At 38.9% G+C, this 24497-nt stretch overlaps 1 protein-coding gene across 1 annotated transcript in view; it reads right to left on the bottom strand.

The window, feature by feature from the left end:
- The window catches only part of TMC1 (transmembrane channel like 1), a 314024-nt gene that overhangs the window by 5496 nt on the left and 284031 nt on the right, over nucleotides 1–24497 (bottom strand). Inside the window, exons 23-26 of the mRNA XM_081103893.1 lie at nucleotides 24140–24268; nucleotides 15823–15890; nucleotides 9194–9433; nucleotides 4252–4377 (exon numbers count right to left, since the gene is read on the bottom strand). Coding sequence (XP_080960019.1) covers nucleotides 4252–4377; nucleotides 9194–9433; nucleotides 15823–15890; nucleotides 24140–24268 — 563 coding nt within the window. The remainder of the gene's footprint in view (nucleotides 1–4251; nucleotides 4378–9193; nucleotides 9434–15822; nucleotides 15891–24139; nucleotides 24269–24497) is intronic.

Raw genomic sequence — 24497 nt, 5'->3', positions numbered from 1 at the left:
CTTTGGCTGAGTGGATAGAGTGTCAGCCTTGGGACTGAAGGGTCATGGGTTCAATTCCAGTCAAGAGCATGTATCTTGGTGTCATCAATGTTTCTCTCTCTCTGTATCTCTCCCTCCCTCCCACTCTCTAAATATCAATGGAAAAATATCTTCGGGCGAGGATTAACAACAACAACAGAGACTGGGTGAGGTGCAGAGAGGTTAAAGAAACGCACTCAGTTACACGGGGACTGGAAAGGAGTGGACCTGGGAAGTTGACCCTCAAGTCCTGTTCTCCACAGCCAGGGGCTCTGCTCACTGTGTCTCACTACCTAATATTAGCCTCTTTTTGGAAATGTATTAACATCAGTTTAAATTATAATTGAAAGTAACATTTTAAATGGACGTCAACGGCCTCCAAGACAATGGACTATCTACTGATGCTTAGGGAATGTGTCAAATAAAAAGGAAACTGACTTTTTGCCCTAAATGCCTTCCTTTGGCTTTTATAACTAAGAATATAATCCTCATAGGCATAGTTAACTAACATGAATTTTTTTTCCATAGAATGTATTGTTTGCATTTCTCCCTCCTTCAAAAAGAAGATGCATTACAAAGGAATATTCTTGCCTTTAAAGTGACATTTATGTTTCTAGAAAGAGCAAATTCCAGCCAAACATTGCAGCAAAAATCAATATGCTCATCTTTACTTAAAGCAAAACAAATAAACAAAAAGAAAAAAACAATGCAATAAAAAAAGTAACTGGCATTTCTCTTTGTTGCAAATAACTGGATACTGAACACATTTCCTCTGCTCACCAATGTGCCAGATTATATCCTTTGTGAGCCATCTGGTGCTGGCAACACAATTAATGATATGGTTTAGCTGAGTTTGTTTACCTCTTATGTGAGTGGCAGGAGTTTGAATGAAATTACATACATGATAGCATTAGGTACGGTATCTGGCATAAAGTAGGTGCTCAACAAGTGTGTGTGTGTGTGGGGGGGGGGGTGCGTGAGTATGTGTGTTGTCTATAATAATAAAAGCATAATATGCAAATAGAATGAATGGCCAATAGTGGAACAACCATCCAGACGCCCTTCTGGACGACCTTCTGGATGACCTTCTGGATGAAGCCGAAGCTTCAAGGGCCAAGGCAGCTGGGGCTGCAAAGGCCTACTCTTGCATGAATTTTGTGCATCGGGCCTCTAGTAGTAGTGTAAAGCTTTTCTTAGAATAGCACCCAGAGTAGGAGGGGAAACTCAGAGACCTCACAAGGCATTTGCAGCTCTGGATTTCTCTGTTTATTCTCCACTTTTTTCCCCATCTTGTGATGTACCTTAAATGTGTATTCTTTATAAATCCTTTTCTAGTCTCCAAAGGAATAAAATTTCCTTCAGAGAACTAATCTAAACTCTACTCAGTTACCCAAAACCACCTAAGATGATTTAATATGACCCACTGGGGAAATTCAAAATGCTTGTAACATTCTCTAATTAAAGGTAATAAAAAGCCAAGCCAATTGTTTGTACCCCATAAAGTGGAACAAGAGACCTCAGGATTTGAAAAATAAAATCACCAACAAAACTGAAATTTGGCTTTTAAATGAGAACCTGAGAACTGAAATTAACCTTGCAGTCTCTCTATTTGACCTTCTTCTATCCTGCCTGCTTTCCTCTAGACCAGCGGTTCTCAACCTGTGGGTTGAGACCCCTTTGGGGGTCGAATGACCCTTTCACAGGGGTCGCCTAAGACCATTGGAAAACACATATATAATTACATATTGTTTTGTGATTAATCACTATGCTTTAATTATGTTCAATTTGTAACAATGAAATTGGGGGTCACCACAACATGAGGAACTGTATTAAAGGGTCATGGCATTAGGAAGGTTGAGAACCACTGCTCTAGACCTAGTCACACTATATGAGGTGGGCAAATGGTGGCCTCCAGGGCAAATCTGATTCTCGGCCTGTGTCATATGGCCCATGAGCTAAGAATGGTTTTTATAAGAATTTATATAATATCCTCAATTTTACTTCTTGGTCCACAAAGCCTAAAATATCTACTCTCCAGTCCTTTAAGGACAAATCTGCTCACCCTGGGAATAGAGTATCCCTGACAAGTGGCTTCCAGTCCTCCTGAACATGCCCATTCATCCTAAACTCAGTGCTTGGTACTTATGAGTGGGGGGAATAAGAGGTGGGAAATAGACATGGGTTTGAATCCACTTATTAGCCATTAGAGTTGGGGGAGATCTTCATGTGCTATTGATAATATGATCCGTGATCGATAATAATTCTTGTACAAATTAAATGAGTTAATATGTGGGTAAGCACCTTTAGCAAAGGCTGTTTTAGCGCCTCTTCCACACCCCAAGACAGTTTATTAAAGACTTAGTTAGTGGCACTGAAACAATATTGCTCCTTTGCTTAAAAATAAATCCATCAACTAGTTAAGAATATAGTCATAAATCTGACATTAAGGTGTGTGTGTGTGTGTGTGTGTGTGTTTAAATGAGATCTCATTTATACCATCAAAGGGCTTTGACTTTTAAAAGCTGCAGGATACATAACATGTTCTCAGAAGTCGCTCTGTTGTGAAAACATGGAGCAGAAAAACTCGCTTTAAGGCCATCTGGGGACACACGCTGCCTCCAGCTTGTCATTTTCCAACACATCTGCCCCAGAGATTTACTATCAGGTCCTAAACGCCACCCCATGACCCAGGTTCTAGTGTATAATAGGAATCTGTCCAATAAGAATAAAAAAATATCTAAGCTATAGTATCTTACTTTCTTAAAAATTAGAATGGGATTTTGCAGAAAAGTTTCAGGTATCCAATTGGAATGAAACAAGTTGAGCCCAATTTCATTTAACTGAAATATTAGTCTCTAAAAAAACAGTCATCTCTTTTCCTGTTTAGTTATCCCCACAGGCTAGCAGGGGTGGGCAAACTTTCTGACTCGAGGGCCACAATGGGTTCTTAAACTGGACCGGAGGGCCGGAACAAAAGCATGGATGGAGTGTTTGTGTGAACTAATATAAATTCAAAGTAAACATCATTACATAAAAGGGTATGGTATTTTTTTTTTTTTTAGTTTTATTCATTTCAAACAGGCGGATCCGGCCCGCTGGCCGTAGTTTGCCCACGGCTGGCTAGCACCTCTCCCTCAAAGAAGGCGTCATGGTGTGAAGGGGTGAATGTTGGATTTACGGTCCAAGTCCTACGATTAGTATTTTGCTCTGGTCTCATCTAGGGAAAATCACTTCTCCCTCTAAGTCAGTTTCTTAATTTATACAATTGAAGAACATAGCACCTGCCTTCGCTGATGTGGCCCATGACCATGACCATCACTAAGACGATGGGAACAAGGTGCCTCAGACCCAGCTCATTTACTTCGAGCCATTGGGAGGTGTCTCACTAAGATTTCCTAGTTTTCCTTTTATTGAAACAAATCCAACCCGTATGTCAGCTTTGTTTCCGTGTCCCTGAGGATGATTTCATACGTGCCCTCCTTGACTGAGAGCAGTGGCAGTTCCAAACGTTCTATTGAGGAAGGTCTTGGGGAATAACGGTAGCTCTTCCATAGCAAGCATATATTTTTACTTAGAATCTAAGTTTATCTGTGGTGGCCAAGAGTCAGAAGCCAGTGAAAAGAATATGGAAACAAAATCTCCCTCTCAAGTTTTTCCTCTAAGTATCACCTCTGACTTTAAAGGGACCAACTGGGTGACCTACCCAAGACCCTCTGGTCCTCTGGTTCTATTACTATGGACACACAGTTACTGATGGCTTCCTAGGTACCAGGACACGGTGATTTTTTAAGACCCCATAAGCCCTGATCCCTGAAATATATTCCCAAGGGGAATATTAGCTTAGAGGCTCATCACTTCTGTGTGTTCACAGCCATCTGCTTTATGGAACAAGGGTGGGGGGAGGGAAGCTCAATGTGCTGATTAGATCTAGCATTTAGCCTTTATGTTTCCCTTGCTTTTAGCTGTTTATCGATAATTATTTTGGTTACTTGGGAACAAATCTTATAATCCTAGTCAGGCAAAGGCAGATGCAGATGGCTGTGTATTATGTCCCAGAGGATCTGAATATGGCTCATAAACGTTAGCCTCTCACGACCATGTGAATCAGCACTGAATCTGGTTAGGCTGTAGCACAACCCTTGGAGAGAGCGAGAGAGCAGAGAAAGCTGAAACTGAAAGGGAGCCAGGAAGCACATGGCAAAGGCTCTTTCCATGAGGAGAGAGAGCACTTACACCATAACCAAAACCACAGCAATGACCAGTCCCGGATTAGAAAGCTGTCGCAAGATCTTCGCCATCCAGCTCGGGAAATCATGTTCCAGTGTTTCTCCAATGACTTCGAACATCCTATTTTTGCCACTGGAGAAAAAAAAAAAGGAGATAAGTTTATTTAAAACATATGGGAACCATGGTTACAGAAAAAAAGAAGAAAACTAGAAATCTTTCGCAAACACGGCCTAAATACTCTTTAAGGTTAGGGATCTGATGTTTTGCTATAACTCCTGATACTTTGACCTCATATTGTCAACATATGGATAAGATGTGATCAATTTGATCCCAACATAGACACATAATCAAAGCCTGTAGGAAATTCACCACAGAATCAGGAGATAATTTTTAAAAGCTGTATGTCTAAGGTTTTGATTGAAATGTGTTTTATAAATAGCTTATCAGTCTACCCCCTCAGCCAGCTTTCCTTGTAAAAGAACACTCTCTTTGGGCTGAATAAACAGTGCACTCAGTTTTTTAATTTGCTGTGGAGATGAGCATAAGGAATAGCTTAATGGAATCAAATCTAAAAATAACCCAATACATCTTTCCATGCAATAGCTTCTATCTCATTTTCCACCAAACCTCCTTCATGAGAGCTATTAATAGGTAACCACACTGAGTGATGAGTCCTTTCTCTCTCTGTATTTCTTCTGGACAGGTCTTAAAAAGTACCAACCCAGTTCCACTGTCAAGCACATAAAATGGGAGGAGAAAGAAAAATGAGCTTTAAAAGCAAAGGTCCTAAATGGGCTGGTTTTCAACACATTAAAATGAGACCAAAACCCTATAAACCAGAAAAATGAGAACAGATGTCTATCTTAACTTAGTACGTAATATTAAAACTATAAAGTAATATCCATCCTGCTCACTTATTTTTGGTTATGCATATTGATTTTACTATGAAAAGATGTAATTTTCAGAAAAGATCCTAGGTGTTTTTATCACCGTGTTTTATGTATCCTCAGAATAATGGTTGGTATAACACAATATAATATTTTGGTTTCACTATTTTTTTATCTTTAAACATTCTCAATTACTAAAAGAACATGATCCACAAGGTGCAGATCAATTTCTTTCTCCTGATCTAATAATATTTTTCAATAGCCTGAGAATGACTCCAATTATGTTCTCAGGTTTGGCTGGACTACTGAGGTATAAATTTTGCTTCACAAATTATAGAGCTCCACACTAACTAGAAAAGCCTAAGGTACATAAAGGAGAATGAAGCTTATAGACAAGTTAAGATGATAACAACTTATTCCACTAAAGTTTATTATCTTCAAATATCTGTATCCCAGCCATAGAGAATACAGCCGCTGTAAAAAGGTAAGCAAGGGGGAGAGAAGATAAGACAATCTACTCTCCCTTCTCCAGCTGTCCGGCTGTGCTAATGAATGTGGTTAGAATGGGAAGCAGGGATTGGAATCATACAAAATATTCCATACCTACAAAGGTCTTCTTTGCATCCTAGTGTGTCCCAAGTGCAAAGTTATTGGCAACTCTGGGGATTCGCGGATAACTTTTCTAGGTCAGGTCTCTTACCAAGAATAGAGATCTATTAATTTTATACCAACTAGAGAAGCATTTATAAATTCTTGGCAATCCCTTTTTCTGACAGGTAAGCCAACATATGTCACTTCACAATATTCCCAGAAATCCTTTCCAGTCTGCTGTGACCATAAAGTCAAGTGAAATGCTAGTGCACTTACCCTATAGTTTTCCCATGAACATAGCTCCATCAGCCCTACATCGGTACAGTCCAAGAGCACACCTGTCTTTCCAGCCAGACTGGAAGCTCTGCAGGATGAAAATCTATGCCCACATCAATCCCACTTCTGGCTTCGTGTTTAGTGCACAATTCATTAATTTAAGCTTTTAGCTAACACTCTACTGTGTTGTGGACTAAGAAAGATGAAAACATTCCCCCTTCTGGGAGTCAGCTACACTATTAAGAAAAATAGGCACATAGAATAGTAGGATTGCAAATGAGTGATGTAATAGTAGTGTCACAATACAATATAAACCTAACCATATTGTATGATCTCACTTATTTTTTTAAAATCTGCATTAAAAGAAAAACAGAATACAAAATACCAAAGTTGGTATGTCAGGACTTTGTGGGTTATGGATAGTTTTGTATTTTGGGTTGTTTTTTTTTTTTTCATGTGAAAATGTTTCTACAATTTCCAGGTTTTTTAGTACAAACACATATCACCTTTGCAGTAAGATGAAAATATATAAATACATAATTGCCATGATGTTAGCAGGGAGGGATATGAGAACTTAGAGAAGCAGAAATTTTTCAAGATTATTAATGAGGGGGCTGGAGGAGAAATATCAAGTGTCAGGAAATATGGTGGAGCAATTAGAAGGTTCTTCTTCATCCGAACACCAAAGAAATAGTTTTTAAATTATTGAACTGTTTAAGGTAAATCCACTTAATAGTCTATTGGAATGATTTTTCTGGGAAATTCACCCTCCCTATCCAGGTCTTGTGAAACCAAAACAAGCTAAACTATCTCATCAAATGGCTTTGCAGAATGGATCTTCTTAGGTATTGTAGCCACCATACCTGAAAATATACCTGCATCTAGGAGCAACTAGATGGTGTCTCCATTAGCCTACTTCAAATGCATATTTGCCAACTGGCTGGCAGCCCAGGAACCAGGAAGTGTCAGACACCCTTTACTCAACAGGCTGGGCAAATCGCCTCAAACTCAGGGTCCCTAAGGATGGTAAGTCATGAGGCTCCTTCATTTTCACCTAATTTCTAAGGCTGAACAACCCTTTTAAACTTTTAAGTCCGAACAAATTTTTCAAAGTATATATTCTTTTTTCCCCAAGTGAGAAAACTGGCAGGAAAAATAGACTCTCTAAATAGGATAGAGATAACCCCTTCCCAATACTCTGTTGAAAAAATTTAAATTTTCTTGATCTCAAAATAGTGATATATATTTAGTAATTTTGCCCAAGTTTTCCAATTAGAAAATACTTGTTCAAAACTATATATTATGCCTTAAACACAGACTGATTTTTTTTTTCATTACAACCATAGTAACTCATGATATAAAGAGAGGCAGAGAAGTTAGAGCTCAAAAATATAAAACTGTCCAGTCACTCTAGGTGTCTAGCTCAATGATATTTTTAATATGAATGTACCTGTATAACCAACACCCTGCTATGTGTTGACAGTGTGGGGTTTCCCTTATAGACAGTTAAGTTCCTTTGATATGCTTTCCTAAGGATCAATTTCCAATTAAAAAGTTAAAAGCACACCTAAAACTTATCCTGAATATTTAGTTGTCGGATAATTTGCAGTTAACAAATATTTGTATGGCTTACCTCTTGAACTTTGTACTCTGAATTTTATCCAGGATTTATTGAGACCAATCTCTCCTTCAAGACTGCAATTTCATATTTAGTCTCCAGATGTCACTCTCTGCATTATTTATTTCAGCCCACTGGGGGAGGGGGGCGGGGGCGGGCGGCGGAGGCCGGTGACCAGGACTTGTCAACATCAGCTTCCTGAATTGACAGACCTCCAGCTGTTTTTGCCCAATCCACTGGCTTAACATTTTCTTTCTTTCTTTTCCAGTAAAGCAATAATAACTCAAACTATTATTAGAGTGAAATGCCTCCTTTATACTTAAGCAGATGGGCAACAAAGCCTTTGACTTTAATTTAGTAACTTGGGTTTGACGGCATGACAGGGAAATTATATGTGGCCATTATGGCATCACGGTTGACATTCACATGGCTTTTCACATTCATATTTTCTTCACGGAAAAGGAGGAACAGCTCAAATATATGCTGCCCGGTGACTCAACATGCAGATCTCTGGGGGGGATTTGTGGGAGATGTATCCCTTTATGGGATGAAGTCCCATTTTCCAGATCCTGGGAACTTTGCTGTCTTGATAAGTGTTTAGAGAGCAAAGGATGTTAGAAAACTGTAGAAGGTACATTTCCAAATTGGATGAAAGAGCCTTCTTGACTCTTTATTACTACTCAAGTGATTTATCCTTGTTATTTAGGGAGAATGTATGTGAGAAACAGCTTTAATATTTTACTGGCATGTAGCATGGATTATAAATTGTAAGACCTTCTTTATGTTATTATCTAACTAGAGGCCCGGTGCACAAGATTCGTGCACTGGGGGTGGGGATCCCTCAGCCCAGCCTGCGCCCTCTTGCAGTCTGGGACCCCTCGCTTTTTACTGCCCTCCTGCAGCGGTGGCAGGAAAGGCTCCTGCCACCGCCGCTGCGCTCGCCAGCCATGAGCCTGGCTTCTGGCTGAGTGGCACTCCCCCTATGGGGGTGCACTGACACCAGGGGGCAGCTCCTGTGTTGAACACCTGCCCCCTGGTGGTCAGTGCACATCATAGCAATCTATTGTTCCATTGTTCCACCGTTCAGTCAATTTGCATATTACACTTTTATTATATAGGATAATGATTCCATGTCATAGGTGGCATGTGGGTAGTCTGCTATATTTATTTATGTTATATTTTATTTTTTCAATGTGGTGGTTGACATGAGACATAGCAATAGCTTCAATTGTCTGGATGTGAAGGCCCAGCATCAGGAAAACCTTCACCTATAGACTAGCTCTTTGCTATCTCCTTGTACAGAAATAGCTCAGATTGATTGTCCCTATTTTACCCAGGCAGAGCCTGGAGCAGTTAAATCATTTTCCCTTCTATGATTCCCACACGAGAAAATAGATAGAACTTGCCTAAGAATCTCCATGACACAGAATGAGCCAGAATACCCAAAGGATCTCATTGCCACATACCAAAATGCCATCATTTGAAAACAACTAAAATAACTCATACAATGATTGACCATTCCTATCCCCAAGCCTGAAAGAAAACTATGCCCAAATGGAATTTCAAAGACAAGCACCTGAAGGGGCCACAGTCAAAAGAAGGCGGGAGGGAGACGATCATGTAGAGGACAGGCATGGTGGACAGGAAGAGGATGAGCAAGAGCATGCCCAGGTAGAAATTATTCGATCTGGAAGCTTTGAAGACTCTGGCCTCAGGGACGTTGCAACACATCACGGCCCAGCCCTGGAAGTACATGGATGTGTGGAGGCGAAGGATATTGATGCCTGGGAGGCTGGGAGCAAAGAAGGAGCCCATCCTAGAAAGGAAAACAGAACTTGGGTCAATTCAGGTCTTCCCTCCGGAACAAGGCCACACAGCACCTGTTTGTGTCACATCATGCTTACTTGCCAAAGGCAGAACATGCCATTCTCAACCACACAAGCCCTTTGTATAAATAATGCATTTCCATCTTTTACACACATTTTACCATCTCCCCCATTATTATAGGTATTGTATACATACTTCCTTCATAGAAACTATATAGATTACTAATCATATCTACTATTAGTAAGTTTAAATTACAACAGAGTAAGTATTATATGTATGACATTTGTTTTCTTTCTGTCTCCTACTTCTAAAATAAACTTCATTTTCCTTAATACGCATATAAATAACACAGCCAAAAAATGAACTTTTTAATAACTGACTCTTAAAAAGCACTCATTCACCTCAAATGAACTGTACATTTGGATTAAGTACTTTTGTCATGGCTAATAAATTCTCATTTAATGAAAGAGAAATTATTAAATTATGTAGGCAAGGAAATACTAGTGTTGGGAACCTTCCGGTGTTAGCCATGAATGAGAAGATGTAGGTTATTTGACTGTGTACACAAAATATAAGCATATCACGTGGCCTCTTTGCAAATCAGGTGTGCCTTTCAGCGGTGCCCCATTGTGCTGATCCCCCAGGTTTCTGGAACCAAGAATGGGGGAAAAAGTGCTTGAGGGTGTGTGTGTGGGTGTGTGTGTGTGTGTGTGTGTGTACATCTCCACTGAATAGTTTTATTTGAGTTGATGGGAATAATGTATTTGTGTCTAATATGCTATGTTTTGTTGATATCCCATAGCAAAGCTTTATGTGTTTTTGAGAGAAATTCAACACATCTCAGTTTAGTTTATCTGTCTACATTTTTACGTTAGCTTGTCCTGGAAATCACTGCTTTGTATATAAGATATTTTAAAAGTATTTTAAACAAAAACTACTTAGAAAACTTCTCTAAGGTCATTCTTACTTTATGATATCATTGGTTATTGCAACAAAATAAATTTTAATTTTATTTGATGAGAAAATTCATTAGCACCATAAAACCATGTTAATAGAAATTAGTTCAAAATCAAAAAGAGGTTTTAGATGTTACTTATTTTAGGAGTTTAAGCAGAGTCCTATTTTTAAAACTGTCCAAACTATAATAAAAACCTGAACATTTCAGGTTAGGATTATAATTTTAATTCATTCAATGTAAATTTGGTATATTATTTGGGGATTGGAACTGAGTTAGATGAAAAAAATGAGTTTCTGCTATAACTGAACTTATGAAACCCAACATTAAACAATTTCATTGAAAAGTGGAATCTTGACACAATTCATATTGTCTTGCTAGGATTCCACACAACAGATATGAATGATATTTTAACATCCTGCATTGAATTGACAAGAGACTTTGTAGGAAGTTAAACTAATTTTTTTAAATGGTACGGACTTTGGGTGATAATGACACGTCCAGGTAGGTTCATCAGTTGTAACAAATGTACCACTCAGGTGTGGATTCGATAATGGGGGAGGCTGTGCATGTGTAAGGGCAAGGGGATATAAGGACTTTGCACTTTCTATTCACTTTTGCTGTGAATCTAAAATGTCTCTAAAGTATAAACTACATTAATTTTTAAAAAAAGAGAAAATAAACTTTGGAAAAGCATAGTGTATCTTGGTTACAGATTAGCAAGAAAGAACCTAGAACCACAAAAGCATGAACAAGTGAGTGAGTACAGGTCTTCCAAAGCACTAGGTAATATTCCCAAATGCTAATATTCATAATGTAATGTGGTTTTGGATGATGCTGTAGCCCAGAGATTTTCAACCGGTGTCCTGCAACAATTTTTAAAACATGCAATACCTGACTAGTTAGTTAAGGCCTCTGACCTCTTTTCCCTTAGATTGTCAAATAAGAAAAAAATATGACAACAGCCAACACAACAATAGCCATCTAGTGGGAATTGATCAAAATATACCATTCTTTTGTTGTTAGATTAGCAAAAAATATATCTATAACATGTATTTTGGTGTGCTGCAGAATTTTAGTAATATTTATGTGTGCCATGAGATGAAAAAGGTTGAAAATCACTAATCTAACCCTTCTAAAAGTCAGGGTTGGCTATGTGATTTTTTTCTGGTCAATTAAAATAGGAATAAAACAGATGTGTCTCACCAGTCAGAGAAAGATAAATAGCACATGATGTCACTCATTTGTGGAATATAATGAACATAAACTGATGAACAAAAACAGATCCAGACACAGAGAAGCATCAATCAGACCATCAAACCTTGGAGGGAAGGTAGGGGAGGGTGAGGTAAGGGGGAGAGATCAACCAAAGGACTTGTATGCATGCATATAAGCCCAACCATTGGACACAGACACCAGGGGCATGAGGACATGAGTGGGGGGCAGGGGGCAATAGGTGGGATAAGAAAAAAAGAGAAGAAAAAAAAAGAGGTGTCTCACTGCTGGGTGAAAACACTAACAGCCCTGTGTGTTTTTCGCTCTCTTCACTACTCTGACCAGCCATTCCAGGTAGGTCCTTGTGATGCCTGTGTAGGACTCCAAGAAACGGGAAGTTACAGAGTGGAGCCCTTGGACAGCCCACATCAGACTTATAGAGTCTAATTTTTTGGGTTTATGTTTCATTGCTGATCAACCTAGTCTATCCTTAGGTACAATTTTGTATATAATTCAAGAACAAGACTTGTCTAAAGTCACATATATTTGCACATATACATGCATCATTTTTTTAACTTGAATTCTTTATTGTTTAAAAGTATTACATAAGTCTCCTTTTTCCCCCATCGACCTCTCCCCAGCTGCTCCCACGCCCCAGCACATGCCCTCACCTCTTACTGTCTGTGTCCATTGGTTATGCTCATAAGCACGCATACAAGTCCTTTGGGTGATCTCTTACTCCCTCCCCCTCACATGCATCATTTGTCTCTATGCATATATATGTACACACTTATTATATGAATGTACATCTATAGATAAATAAATTTAAAATTTTCCAAATGGCCGAAACCGGTTTGGCTCAGTGGATGGAGCGTCGGCCTGCGGACTGAAAGGTCCTAGGTTCGATTCCGGTCAAGGGCATGTACCTGGGTTGCGGGCACATCCCCAGTAGGAGATGTGCAGGAGGCAGCTGATCGATGTTTCTCTCTCATCGATGTTTCTGACTCTCTATCTCTCTCCCTTCCTCTCTGTAAAAAATCAATAAAAATATATTTAAAAAAAAAAATTTCCAAATGAATATCACATAGGCATTTTGAACAAATGACACAGAGCCATAACCTAGAAAAACAGGTCCTGGCACACAGATATCAGAACCTTAATGCTCACTCTGTCACTGTTCATGACTCACAACTAATCAGCTTGGCTCACTAAGTCCCTTACCCAGACTTGATCCCATCATCTGTCAAGCAAAGATCACAGTAATACCTTAGCCTAATAAAATGCTTTTCTTCCAAGAAGATCAAAGTAGATGAAAGCTTCTTTTATTTAGCTCTTCTTATTACTCCAGTGACATGGTATATGTCAGGCAAATTATTCACGTGTAATCAACTGAGAAAATGAGGTAGTGAAAGATGAAAGATTGGCAGGAGGGTATACCATGAGGCAATGTTGGAGCAATGTCCAAACCCATCTTCTCTCTCACTGTGTGTTCTTTGCTACCTCTACATCCTGCTACAATACAGATAACTTGTGCTTTTGTCACTTAAAAAACTGTGATTACAAAAGCCTATGCTGCCTATTTCAAAAATAATGAGGAATCTCAGACATAAAGGGGGTGATGTGGGAGGAGATTAACCAAAGAACTTATATGCATATTTGCATAACCCATGGACACAGACAACAGTGCTGTGAATATCTGGGGGGTGAGGCGGGAAGGGGGAAGTCAGTGAGGGGAATAAAGGGGACATCTGTAATACTTTCAATAATAAAGATAAATTTACAAAATAAATGTGTAATATAAAGATTTACTGATCATTTCAGTCAATTCATAACAAACAGACTTTTACCTATAAATGGTTGACTTTAATAACATCAGAGTAAGTAATGTCCACTATTTAGAAACTCCTAAAGCGGTAATTGACTGTCTCTAGTCACAAACGAAAGAAATTAGATTCAAAATCCCCATGCTCTCTTGATTGTTTCTGTAACAAGTGGTCAAACCCAGTTATCAGATCCTAATGCCTCATGAAATAGATTACCATGAGTGGGTGCGCTTTTGCAAGAGAGCCTGTGAAAAGTAGGCTGCACACTCCACACACCTCCCTCACCAACTTCCTGGGAGTTAGAAACAGAGAATTTGTACAAAGGGTTGACCTGAAGGTGAGTAACAGTTCTTTTGCTTCTGGAACTCTGGTGTGTGGCTATCTTTGTCTACTCAAAAAGCACATTCACTTTCTAAAGTCCTCCTCAGACTCATCAGAAGCAAGCCCGGCTCAACAGCTCAAGGATGAATACATAGAAAGCAAAAGTGCAATGATATTGAAGAGATTTTGATCATGGATCTACCCATGAGAGAACAAGGTTTTTAGATATTTCAGAATGTTAATATGAATAATAGCAATATATAGAAACAGTTGTGAAATTGCAAGTGAAAACAATCAGGCAGCCATTACAACAGCTTTTCTAATAATGAAAAGGAATTTCTAGGCAAATGTGTTGTCTAAATTCTGAAAGAATAAGAAAGAGACATGCAGCACATGTGTGTACAAATGGCACCCCCCGGGCCTGAGGGATTTATGGCACTCTGCAAGAGCCAGGGAGTTGTTTTGTTTTGTTTTTTTAATATATTTTATTGATTTCTTACAGAGAGGAAGGGAGAGAAATAGTCAGAAACATCGATGAGAGAGAAACATCGACCAGCTGCCTCCTGCACAGCCCCTGCTGGGGATGTGCCTACAACCAAGGTACATGCCCTTGACCGGAATCAAACCTGGGACCTTTCAGTCCGCAGGCTGATGCTCTATCCACTGAGCCAAACCAGTCAGGGCAAGAGCCAGGGAGTTTTAAAACTGATATAACACAGTGCTTCTTCATTCCTGCAGTAGCAATGTTGCAGCCCACAATCAGCCACATTAGGCTTATAGACAACAGAATCCTCTCCAGGAAAGGAAAGATCCAGGACCCACAGAAGCTGTTACCTTGACTCTCTGTTAGTCATACATTGGACCACCTTGACTTTCCTCTGCGTGGAAAATAAAGGATGCATTTCACTCCTTGGACGCATAAGCCATAACTTGCGAATTTAACCAAAAAGTACATTTAAAATACACCTGACAATAGAGAACATAATCTTTTCTTTGCAGTGATTGATCTAATGAGGCCCAGGAATTTGACAGGCCCCATGGCAGCACGAATGGGTCTTTGGCTATGGTCTTTATATTACTAAAGTAAAACAATGTTAACATTTGCACGAGGTCCAGTCTCACAAAGGTTTAATAATTCAGGCCAGCCATGGTTGAAAGATTTGAGTAACATAAGATGCTTGTGCAAAAACTGAGCTAGTCATTAGTAGTTGTACATAGGACAATGGTGTGATCAGTGGCACAATATTATAGTAGACACGTATCAACGGGATAAAGAAGCTCAATTGTAACTGCTTGTGGGTTGGCGTGCTCTTAGTTGAGTGACAGATTTACAAGACACATGGTCCCCAGATGAACTGGATGCTGTGATTCAATTTTTAAACTAAAAAATGGCTTTGACTATATCAATTCATCTTAACCTGTCAAGGTTTTCCGAGAGAATGCTTTCATTTGATAAAAGATATGACAATCCTTTGTACATCAAAAGGAATAATTCTGATGTGCAAATGGCCCTGTGAAACAAGTTCCAAAATAACGATCATATTTTTAACTTGACCTTCCTAAAACATGTGTTTTTATCTCTATACATTATTGGATTTGGTAAGATACTATTTTTTTTTGTAAGATACTATTTTTAACAGTAGCTATAAGTTGTATTTTAAATGTATTCAATAGTGATGACAAGATAAAATCAGTTTCTCAGAAAGATCTCACAATTTATCCCATTCTTAACATGTAGTAATGTGATCATTAATGTTTCATTGTTAGATCCTAGTGTCACAGGACAGAAAATATAAAACGCTTTCCAATAATCTACCAACTAGAACACAGGTGCCCATCACTTGATGAAGGAGTGCTGGGCAAAACAGGCAGATGCATTTGAAGACCAAAACTAAATATCTGAAGAAGAAAAAAGTAAACTATTCACAGCCACCCATTCTACAAACGCAGATGTTGACTTAGACACAGATTGTGATCTCCTTTGACACCGGGCCACAGGGTTTTATGCAATATTGATCTTGGAGGCTTTTCAAAAAGTGCTAGATTACCCAACAGCTGGCCTACCAGATCATGCCTTGGTTGAAGATCAGAGCGAGGACGTTGCCACTGATGTCAAATTCAGTATATGAAGGCTAGAAGAGACACAGACATTCATTGGATTAGTATCTCATGGGGTGAATATTGAAAGGCAAGTGGTTTATACTTCTACATAGGTATGGCTAAGCTCTCAACTATTTTCTTACAGCAACAATAGCGGGATGATCAATATGACAAGTAATTAGCAATAAGTTAAGTAATAAAGCACCCTTTTAACATTGTAAAACTCATTTTAAAATGCTGTCATTCAGTGCTGTGAAAGCGTGGTGAGATAGGCTTTCATACACCGCTGGGGAGAGTAAATATTGGAGCAGCCTTTTAGAAAAACAATTTGAGGATTCATATTTAAAGCTTTAAACACCTCACTCTTGTTAAGTCTACTTCTCGGAATTTGTCTTAAAGCTATCTTAAGTGTTGAAAAATGTAAACAAGCAGAGATGAAGCCATCTAAATGTCTGATATTGGTTCAGTAACTAAAGTTTATCTATAAGATGACATATATCACAGCTAATTACAACATGTTGGAAGAGTATTTGCATACACAAGAGAAAACTATATTTTAACATGAAATGAAAAATATACAAAATTATACATTCATTATTTTATGAACTCTTTATGAAACTATGTGTAAAGAAAAGACTTGGAAGTATTCAACAAAATTAATAGTTATTTCATGTGGGGATGGGTTATAGCTTTTATTTTCTTCAAGTTTTGTATCTTGTAAAATATTTTTCAATAAAAATATGTGAATTTCTTTTACAATAAAATAATTATAAAGAAACACAACAAAAGTTAAAGAAGTTATTGAACTGGATGTCCAGTGTTTGTCTCTGGGATAATACCATCCTGCATAGGGCGGCAGGACCAGGCAGTTCTTTGTGCAGAGGTGCCACTGCTAGGAACTGAGGTAGGTATCTTCCTAGGGTGGCCCATCCAAAGGCTTCCTGGTGACATATTAGGCGTTCTATAAGGAAAGCTTCTACCAATTGGGATTAATGCTAATTAACAAAGGTAATAAAGTTTGCTTCTATTTAATTTTTAAAAATACATATTTATTGATTTCAGAAAGTAAGGGAAAGAGAGATAGAAATATCAATATATGCCCCCATATTGGATATCAAGCCCATAACCCAGGCATGTGCCCTGACCGTGAATCAAACTGTGACCTCCTGATTCATAGGTTGATGCTCAACCACTGAGCCATGACAGCAGGACTACCTCTATTTAATTTAAAATAGAGAATAGTCAGGAAGGAGACTGAGGAATGGGTTACAAGAGCAAAAGAGAACAGCAAAAAGATAGGAAGTGAAAGGGCCAAGAGACCATGAGTGTGGTAGGTCCCTATCACCGCCCCAGATGTTGACATCTGCACATGTAACTTCAGGCCATTTATATCCTTATAATAACTCCCTCCCCAATACACACACACAAACATACACACATGACCTGAAAGTGTCTCTGTTATTCCCAAACCCAAGAACCCAAACATATATTTGTGAGAAGGTAGATTTGCTAAAGAATTCTTGAATGCTTTGCTAAATGCTTTGCTAAAGACTTCTTGAATCTACGTCAACTTTATCACATTCCCAAAGGCAGTGGTACTCTCCTAGACAACTGAAAGATACAAGCAATGTGCCTTGTTAATAGATTCAGGGGATAAACAGCAAATGGCATAACAAGAATGATTAAATAACAAGGTAAAATGATACAGAATGAAACAATAGATAGCCCTATCATACTAGGCAGAACAAAGATGACCTGGATGATTTCAGCACAAATTCACTCAAGATATTGCAAAATTATATACAGAGTGTTTGTTAATTATCTAGATCTATAACATTTATAAGGTGCTACAAAAGAGACTTTGTTGACAATCTTTGGTATAAAATCAACAATGAAAAAAAACACGTGGCCCTCATGGAGAAAAAAAATGCTTCCAATCATGAGAAACATCAATTCTGAGTATTTCTCCTTCCCTAGGAGAACTTTGCTCCGGATCATATATTCTCCTCTCCTGGAGCCCTGAGAGATCACATAACACATTTGACAAATGCTCAGCTGGGTGGCCTATGACATCTGTGGACTTAGTGCAGCTCTGTTCTGTGTCAGTTCCAAAATCAAACCTTCAATTTGGCCTCTTGGAATAGTGCCATGATTTAGCCCAATAAACCACAGACAGTGAAAAAAATGCAACTTTTCAGAACTGCATTCCCTTTAGTCTCACAAGCACTCAAACCGCTTAAAGGTCATTTGAGATAAGATATTTTTGTTACCAGGTGACTAGAAAAACTCAAAGGATACACAGAGTACCTGTATGCAGCAAGGACAGCTGGAAGAATAGAAGCTTTGATGCATAAATTGACAAAGGGTATAGAGCAGTCCTACCAACCCAGGTGGCTTGGTGATACAGATACTTGACAGGCATGCAGACCTGAGAGTAAGACTCTGCCCAACCATTTCCTAGTTGGGTGAACTGAGCTGGTCACTAATCTCTCCTGGCTTCGGTTTCCTCATAGATAAATTTATGAAACAAATTAGATTAGGGGTTGGCACACTATGGTCCATGAGCCATATCTGGAGGATGGGGGAAGAGGCTTAAAATGTGAAGCTCCTAATCATGGCTTGGACTTTCCGATGACCAGACCACATCCTGAAGCTTTCCAAGTCCACCAAGACTTACTTCACGAGAACAAAAAATGTTCCTATCACCCAAGAAATTTCAAGGAATTTAGGAGCTCTGTGTCAGGTACCGGGGTCAAAGATATTCCTAGCACTTTGTTTATGAAATTACAAATATATTAGGAGTTATGTGCCAGGAGCTTGGAATGAAGACGAAAATAAACATTTCTCATTATATCACACCTGCAGAAGCAAAAACACTACCCAGCCATTTCTAGAGAAAATTTGCTAACTTCTAAACTAAATAATTTCTAAAATCCCTATTTAATTTAAAATATGTAATCAGTTGAACATTAGACCCAATTATTAAAGAATTGCCTTTCTGTAAATACCTTAGAAATTAATTTCATTCTGTAGACATTAAGCTCAGAAACTTCCACTCTAAAGATAAAACAAATGCGAGAAGGCAACCCTACACGTACAGACACACACACACACACACACACACATACACATACATAAAATTCAATGCTCATTATTTTACAGGTGGATTTTTTTAAACATATAAGATTATATTACACTTTAAATTTTAAATCAATATTTTAATAATGTCAGTGTAAATCAATTTGCAATGTGTTTAATTGCCTCTAAAATCTAAAAAGTTTAAAGGTAAATGAAGCTTGAGGAATAAAAAGGTTTTCTTAAAATCTGAGTTAATGAATGTTTCAAATGGGATACGAATAATAAACTCACTAATAAGATTTTTAAGGGTCAGCAACCAAGGAGCCCATTTGGCTTTGGGCTAAGGTCCATAATAGTCAAGGGATTAACTATTACCTTGTTTTATATTGGGATCTTTGTTTGTGATGGGCTAGTCTGTCATCTACACAGAGGGAAGACATATGGTGCTCATTGGACTAAAGAGCCTGGGAAAACCCACTCTCTCTGCAAGTTTAGCTACCTGGGGCAGATCGATCCACCTCTGAATATTGTGAAGTGTAATTCAGGACCTCAGATAGAATTCTGTTATTGCTATGACCTGCCTGACTTTCTTCTCTCAAATCTCATTTCCCATGGTTGGAACCACTCCTTTTAGAACTGCAGGCTGGCCTGCCTGTGTCTCTAAGGCAATGCTTCTCAAGTGTGGTCCCCAGACCAGCAAGCAGCTTTACCTGGGAACTTGAGAGTAAATTCTCAGGCCTAACCCAGATCTCCTGAATCAGAAATCCTATCCTGCCTTTACGGGATTCTAATGTACCCTCATAGGTGAGAACCACTGACTGAGGACAAATCCTAGCCTCATCTACTAGGACAACTCAACGCCTTGAGGTTAGCACTTCAAACCTAGTTGCCTGTAGACAGATACTGTCCAATATTCAAGTAGAACTTCAAATCCAGCCTGTGCTGTCCCTTTTCCCATGTTCTCATCCCTTCATGGGATACCCATGACTTCTTACTGATTCTTTTCATGCCATCTTCCTGGATGGCTAAATAATATCTCTTATCAGCTAGAGAACATCAGTTTATCATCTAATTCTATATCCAAACCTCTTCTGCTAACTTTATTCTACTGAAAGTGACCTGTCTAAGCCTGGGAGTACCTTAAATTGCAAATGCCATGAATTAGTCATCATGTGGCAGATTCCCTTAAATGTCTAAGGTTATGAATTACACTGAAAACCAACATGATGGAAATCTAGTTGATGGCTTTGAAGTTGATCAGACATGGGTTCTAGAGCATACCGATTAGTTCCACCCCTGATCAGCTTAATGTATAATGAAGGTATATTCATATACAGAATATCACACAACTATTTAAAAACTATGTCATAAAAGAAGAGTTAACAGCATAGGAAAATGGTCACTGTTAGGTGAAAAAAGCAGGCAACTAGTCATTAAATATGTTTTAATAAAAATGTATTTTATACATTTGAATAATATATAAAATACATCTATATATATACATTTTAAATATGTTTATAAAAATCTATAATGAATCTACAGTATTCCTTTATTTACATAAAAATAAATGTTAATGCTATGTGATTCAAATAATCCAAATAAGCAATGCCATAGTGGTGAGATTACCTTTGATTTTTATTTTCATATTTAAGTCACAGTAGATTTTACAGATTTTCTGTTCTCTGCCTGCACTGCCCATGTTTTCCAGCCGCTGGACAAGGTATAATGTCCCTCACTGAGAATGCTTCCTTCCATCTCAAGCCTTTGAAATTCTGATCATCCTTTAAGACTTGGCTCAAATGCCTCCTCCTCTGCAATGTCTGCATTTCTATTGACCTCTCCCCTTCCCCTCTGGAAGTCCAATCACAGTAGATTTCTCCCATGGCATTTGCATTTTCTGCTGGGTACTGACAATGGAAGCTTGCAAGATTAAAGAGTATTAAAGAATGTAAGAAACTGGTGAATGAATAAAACTGAAGAGGGCAGTGGTTTTTCAGCTCCAGCCAATTTCTCTGGAGTGGGAATATGAGTCTAAAGTTCCCAGTCCTTCCACTACATTAGCAAAGCAATAAATTCATATTTTTAAAATGTAAATCTTCCAGTTCTAACATGTTAGCTCATTAAAAACAAACAAATCACTCTGTGAACCAAAGGAAAAAACCATCTGTAAGTTGAATCTAGCTTGCCAACCCAAGTGTGCAACCTCTCCTAAGACTTACATCTTTTCTATTTCTGTATCCCTTTACCACCCAGCACCAGAGTTTGCCCATAATGTTTCGTGCCTAGTAGGCGTTCAATTTGTGTAAGCTGTTCACTTGGTGGATCAATGATAATCAAATCCATATCAGAGATCCATCATCCAACTTCAATGCTTTAAAAATTGTTTTAATGTTGAGCTTCTCTCTGAAGCACTCTCCAAAGGTAACATGGAAGAAAATTCTTTCTCTATGACCTAAGACAGAAACTTGTTGTTTTTTTTCTGTACTTTGTACTAATTCAAGAGCACTGTCAGCACTCAATGGATAATAAATCAATCATTTAATTACAGCATTTATGCATCCAGGTCATGTTGTATTGACTTCATATTTAAAGCAAAATTTTCTAGCACTTAAGAAGAAAGTGCTAAAAAGCAAGCATAAGCTAAGCAATAGTCTAACAAAAAAAGGGTGATTTTTATGTCTGCATCAGAAGAGCTGAATCAGGCAAGGAAAACAGAAATGAAACCAAGCCAGCTGAATACCTCATAGCAGGGAACGGGAAAGCAATGCAACAGCATTCTGGATCTATAGCATTACCTCACTATCGTTCACCAAAGAGCATTACCTAACTGCTTTTGGCTCGTCTGAGAGCCACTTTCAGTGAGAGTGATAGAGATGACCTAAGAGAAGGTCATGATTTCAAAGTCAGATAGCCAGGCAGAGAAGCTAGCCCGGAGTTCTGAATGTAGGACTTGTCCTGAGACTCGGGGCATGAGACAGAAGGGAGATCCGCAGTAAAGGATATCACTTCACTAGTGAGAAGAGAAACATCATGGGCTCAAAAACATTAAGCCAGAGCTGATTCCATGCCAGGAAACAAACAGAAATCTGTCAATAGATGCATGGTGTTGCCTTGATGATGTTAGAATGAGGAGGTTCAACACTGAACCAGCCAGTCAACACCTAATGCTTGCCATGTGACAGGCATACTAGTAGTTCTAAGCATAGAGGTCAAGGCCTCTGTGTCATAGAGCTTTCATTCTAACAGAGGGAGACACATCATAAGCACTTTTAAAAAGGGAAATGTCACGTGGTTAAAGGTCACATGAAGAAAATAAAACAGTGTGCTGAGAGTGTCTGGTAGGCTACATTAGAATGGGCGGCCAGAGAAGAGCTCTAAAGAGGTGACATAATCTGAGTCTTTAATGACAAAAAAAATGAGCCATGCCAAATTCTGGGAATGTGCATCCCTGGAGGGAGGAACAGCTAGTGACAATGAAAGGACCATCTTGTATTGGAGCATAAGAAAGAATCCCAAGTTTGTGGACTTTACAATGAAAGAGCAAAAGTAGTAAGTGGTGAGCTCAGAGAAAAAGAAAAGAAACAGATCATATAAGGAATTAACGGGCCTAAACAGGGATTTGGAATTCCTTCTAACTAAGCTACTGGAGGATTTTAAGCAAATGAGTACAACCAACCTCCAGGTCATATTTCCCAAGATGACTGTTTCATTTGCAAAAGAGGGACGGTGGGCCGCTGGAGTGTCTTAGACCACAGAGTAGTGATATGTGCTTGCTGCCGCCTTCGAACTTTGTGTGGTGATCCGGGGTTGAGCGTAGACAGTGAGCTGGTGATGAAGTCAAAGAAACCTGACTTCCATGACAACAGCATGGAAGAAAGTCAGCTTGCTGGAATTCAGCTCCACCACTTGCCAGAGCCCTGTCAGCACCCTGGGCCTTCCTCAAAACCTCCTCAAAAGCCCCCTGCTTGTCTTTGCTGAGTTCTTGTTAGATTGTGAGCTTTATGAAGTAAGCACTATAGTCAATAAATTCTTCTATTTCCCAATGTACTGCACAGGGACTAGCCAGGATCCATGTCTAGGAGTTTATTTAGTAGCATTCCGAGGCATTAATAGAATAAGAGGTTGACACTACCCATCCTGCCCTGTTTCTGGAAATGCCAGCAAGCTTCGTGGGGAGGGAGCTAACTCTGGGTCCAAGACTTACTGAGTTCACCATCCATTGCTTCAGCCATCCTGTGCTAATTGATGAGAATATTGTGAGCCATGATATTCAAGTCTGATCCCCCCTCCCCCCGAATTAAAACCATACTCATTGGACTTCATTTATAGTAGTTCCCTCCTTATCCACAGTTTCGCTTCCCACCGTTTCAGATATCCATGGTCAACTGTTGTTCAAAAATACTAAATGGAAAATTCCAGAAATGAACAATTTGTATGTTTTAAGTCGCCCGCTGTTCTAAGTGGTGCAATGAAACCTTGCATCCCCCTGCTCCAGCCTGCGTGGGATGTGAGTCATCACTTTGTCCAGTGCATCCATATGCAGATGCCCCCTGCCTGTCAGTCACTTAGTAGCCATCTCAGTCATCACATCAATTGTCCTGGCATTGCAGTGCTTGTGTTTGAATAACATTTTTACTTAATAATGGCTCCAAAACACAAGAGTAGTGATGCTGGCAAGTAAGATATGCCAAAAGGAAGCCATAAAGTGTTTCTTTTAAGTAAAAAGGCATGTCTATGTAGGGAAAAATAGTGTATAGGTTCGGTACTATCTGTGGTTTCAGGCATCCACTGGAGGTCTTGGAATGTATTCTCTGCAGATAAGGGGGAACTACTGTATTGACATCTAAAAAGTAGATCCCCCCCTGGCTGGTTTTGCTCAGTGGATAGAGCATCGACCTGCGGACTGAAGGATCCCAGGTTCAATTCCAGTGAAGGGTACATGCCTGGGGTTACTGCCTTGATCCCCATAGGGATCGTGTAGGAGGCAGCTGATCAATGATTCTCGCTCATCATTGATATTTCTATTTCTCTCTCCCTTTCCCTTCCTCTCTGAAATCAATAGAAATATATTTAAAAAATAAAATAAATAATAAAAAGTAGATCCCACCCTCTAAATCCTGAGATATCTTCTTCTTGCATAGTGTGTGTAAACCATGAGCCACAAAAGAATAATCTGATAAGAGAACATGAGTATCATACTTACATATCCATATTCTAAATCCCAGCACCAGCAGTAATTGCAAAATCTTACAAAACATGCCCGGAGAAAGTCCCCAATAAGGATTGTGACGTAAGTGGTCAAAACATCAGAAACAGTCAGCCGCACAAATTCCTGTGGAGATATTATCTGCATTACAATTTGCATTTTTGTCTTTAAATGGTCCTAGTGTTGACAGCGAATTTGTCATGTTTCTAAACAGTATGAGCATGAAAACTGCAATTAATGGTAAAGAAACTAGTTAGGCATGTCTAGCAAATGAAGAATGTTTCACTCTTATTTTATTTGTCTAAAAATAATTATTTTCTGTTCCAAAATCACTGTATTAAAAGACTTATTACTG

This window comes from Myotis nattereri (assembly GCF_964212035.1).
Source record: "Myotis nattereri genome assembly, chromosome: 12".
NCBI classification, from domain to species: domain Eukaryota; kingdom Metazoa; phylum Chordata; class Mammalia; order Chiroptera; family Vespertilionidae; genus Myotis; species Myotis nattereri.
Note: the sequence above shows the minus strand (reverse complement) of the source record. Positions and strands in the feature narration are given on the sequence as shown.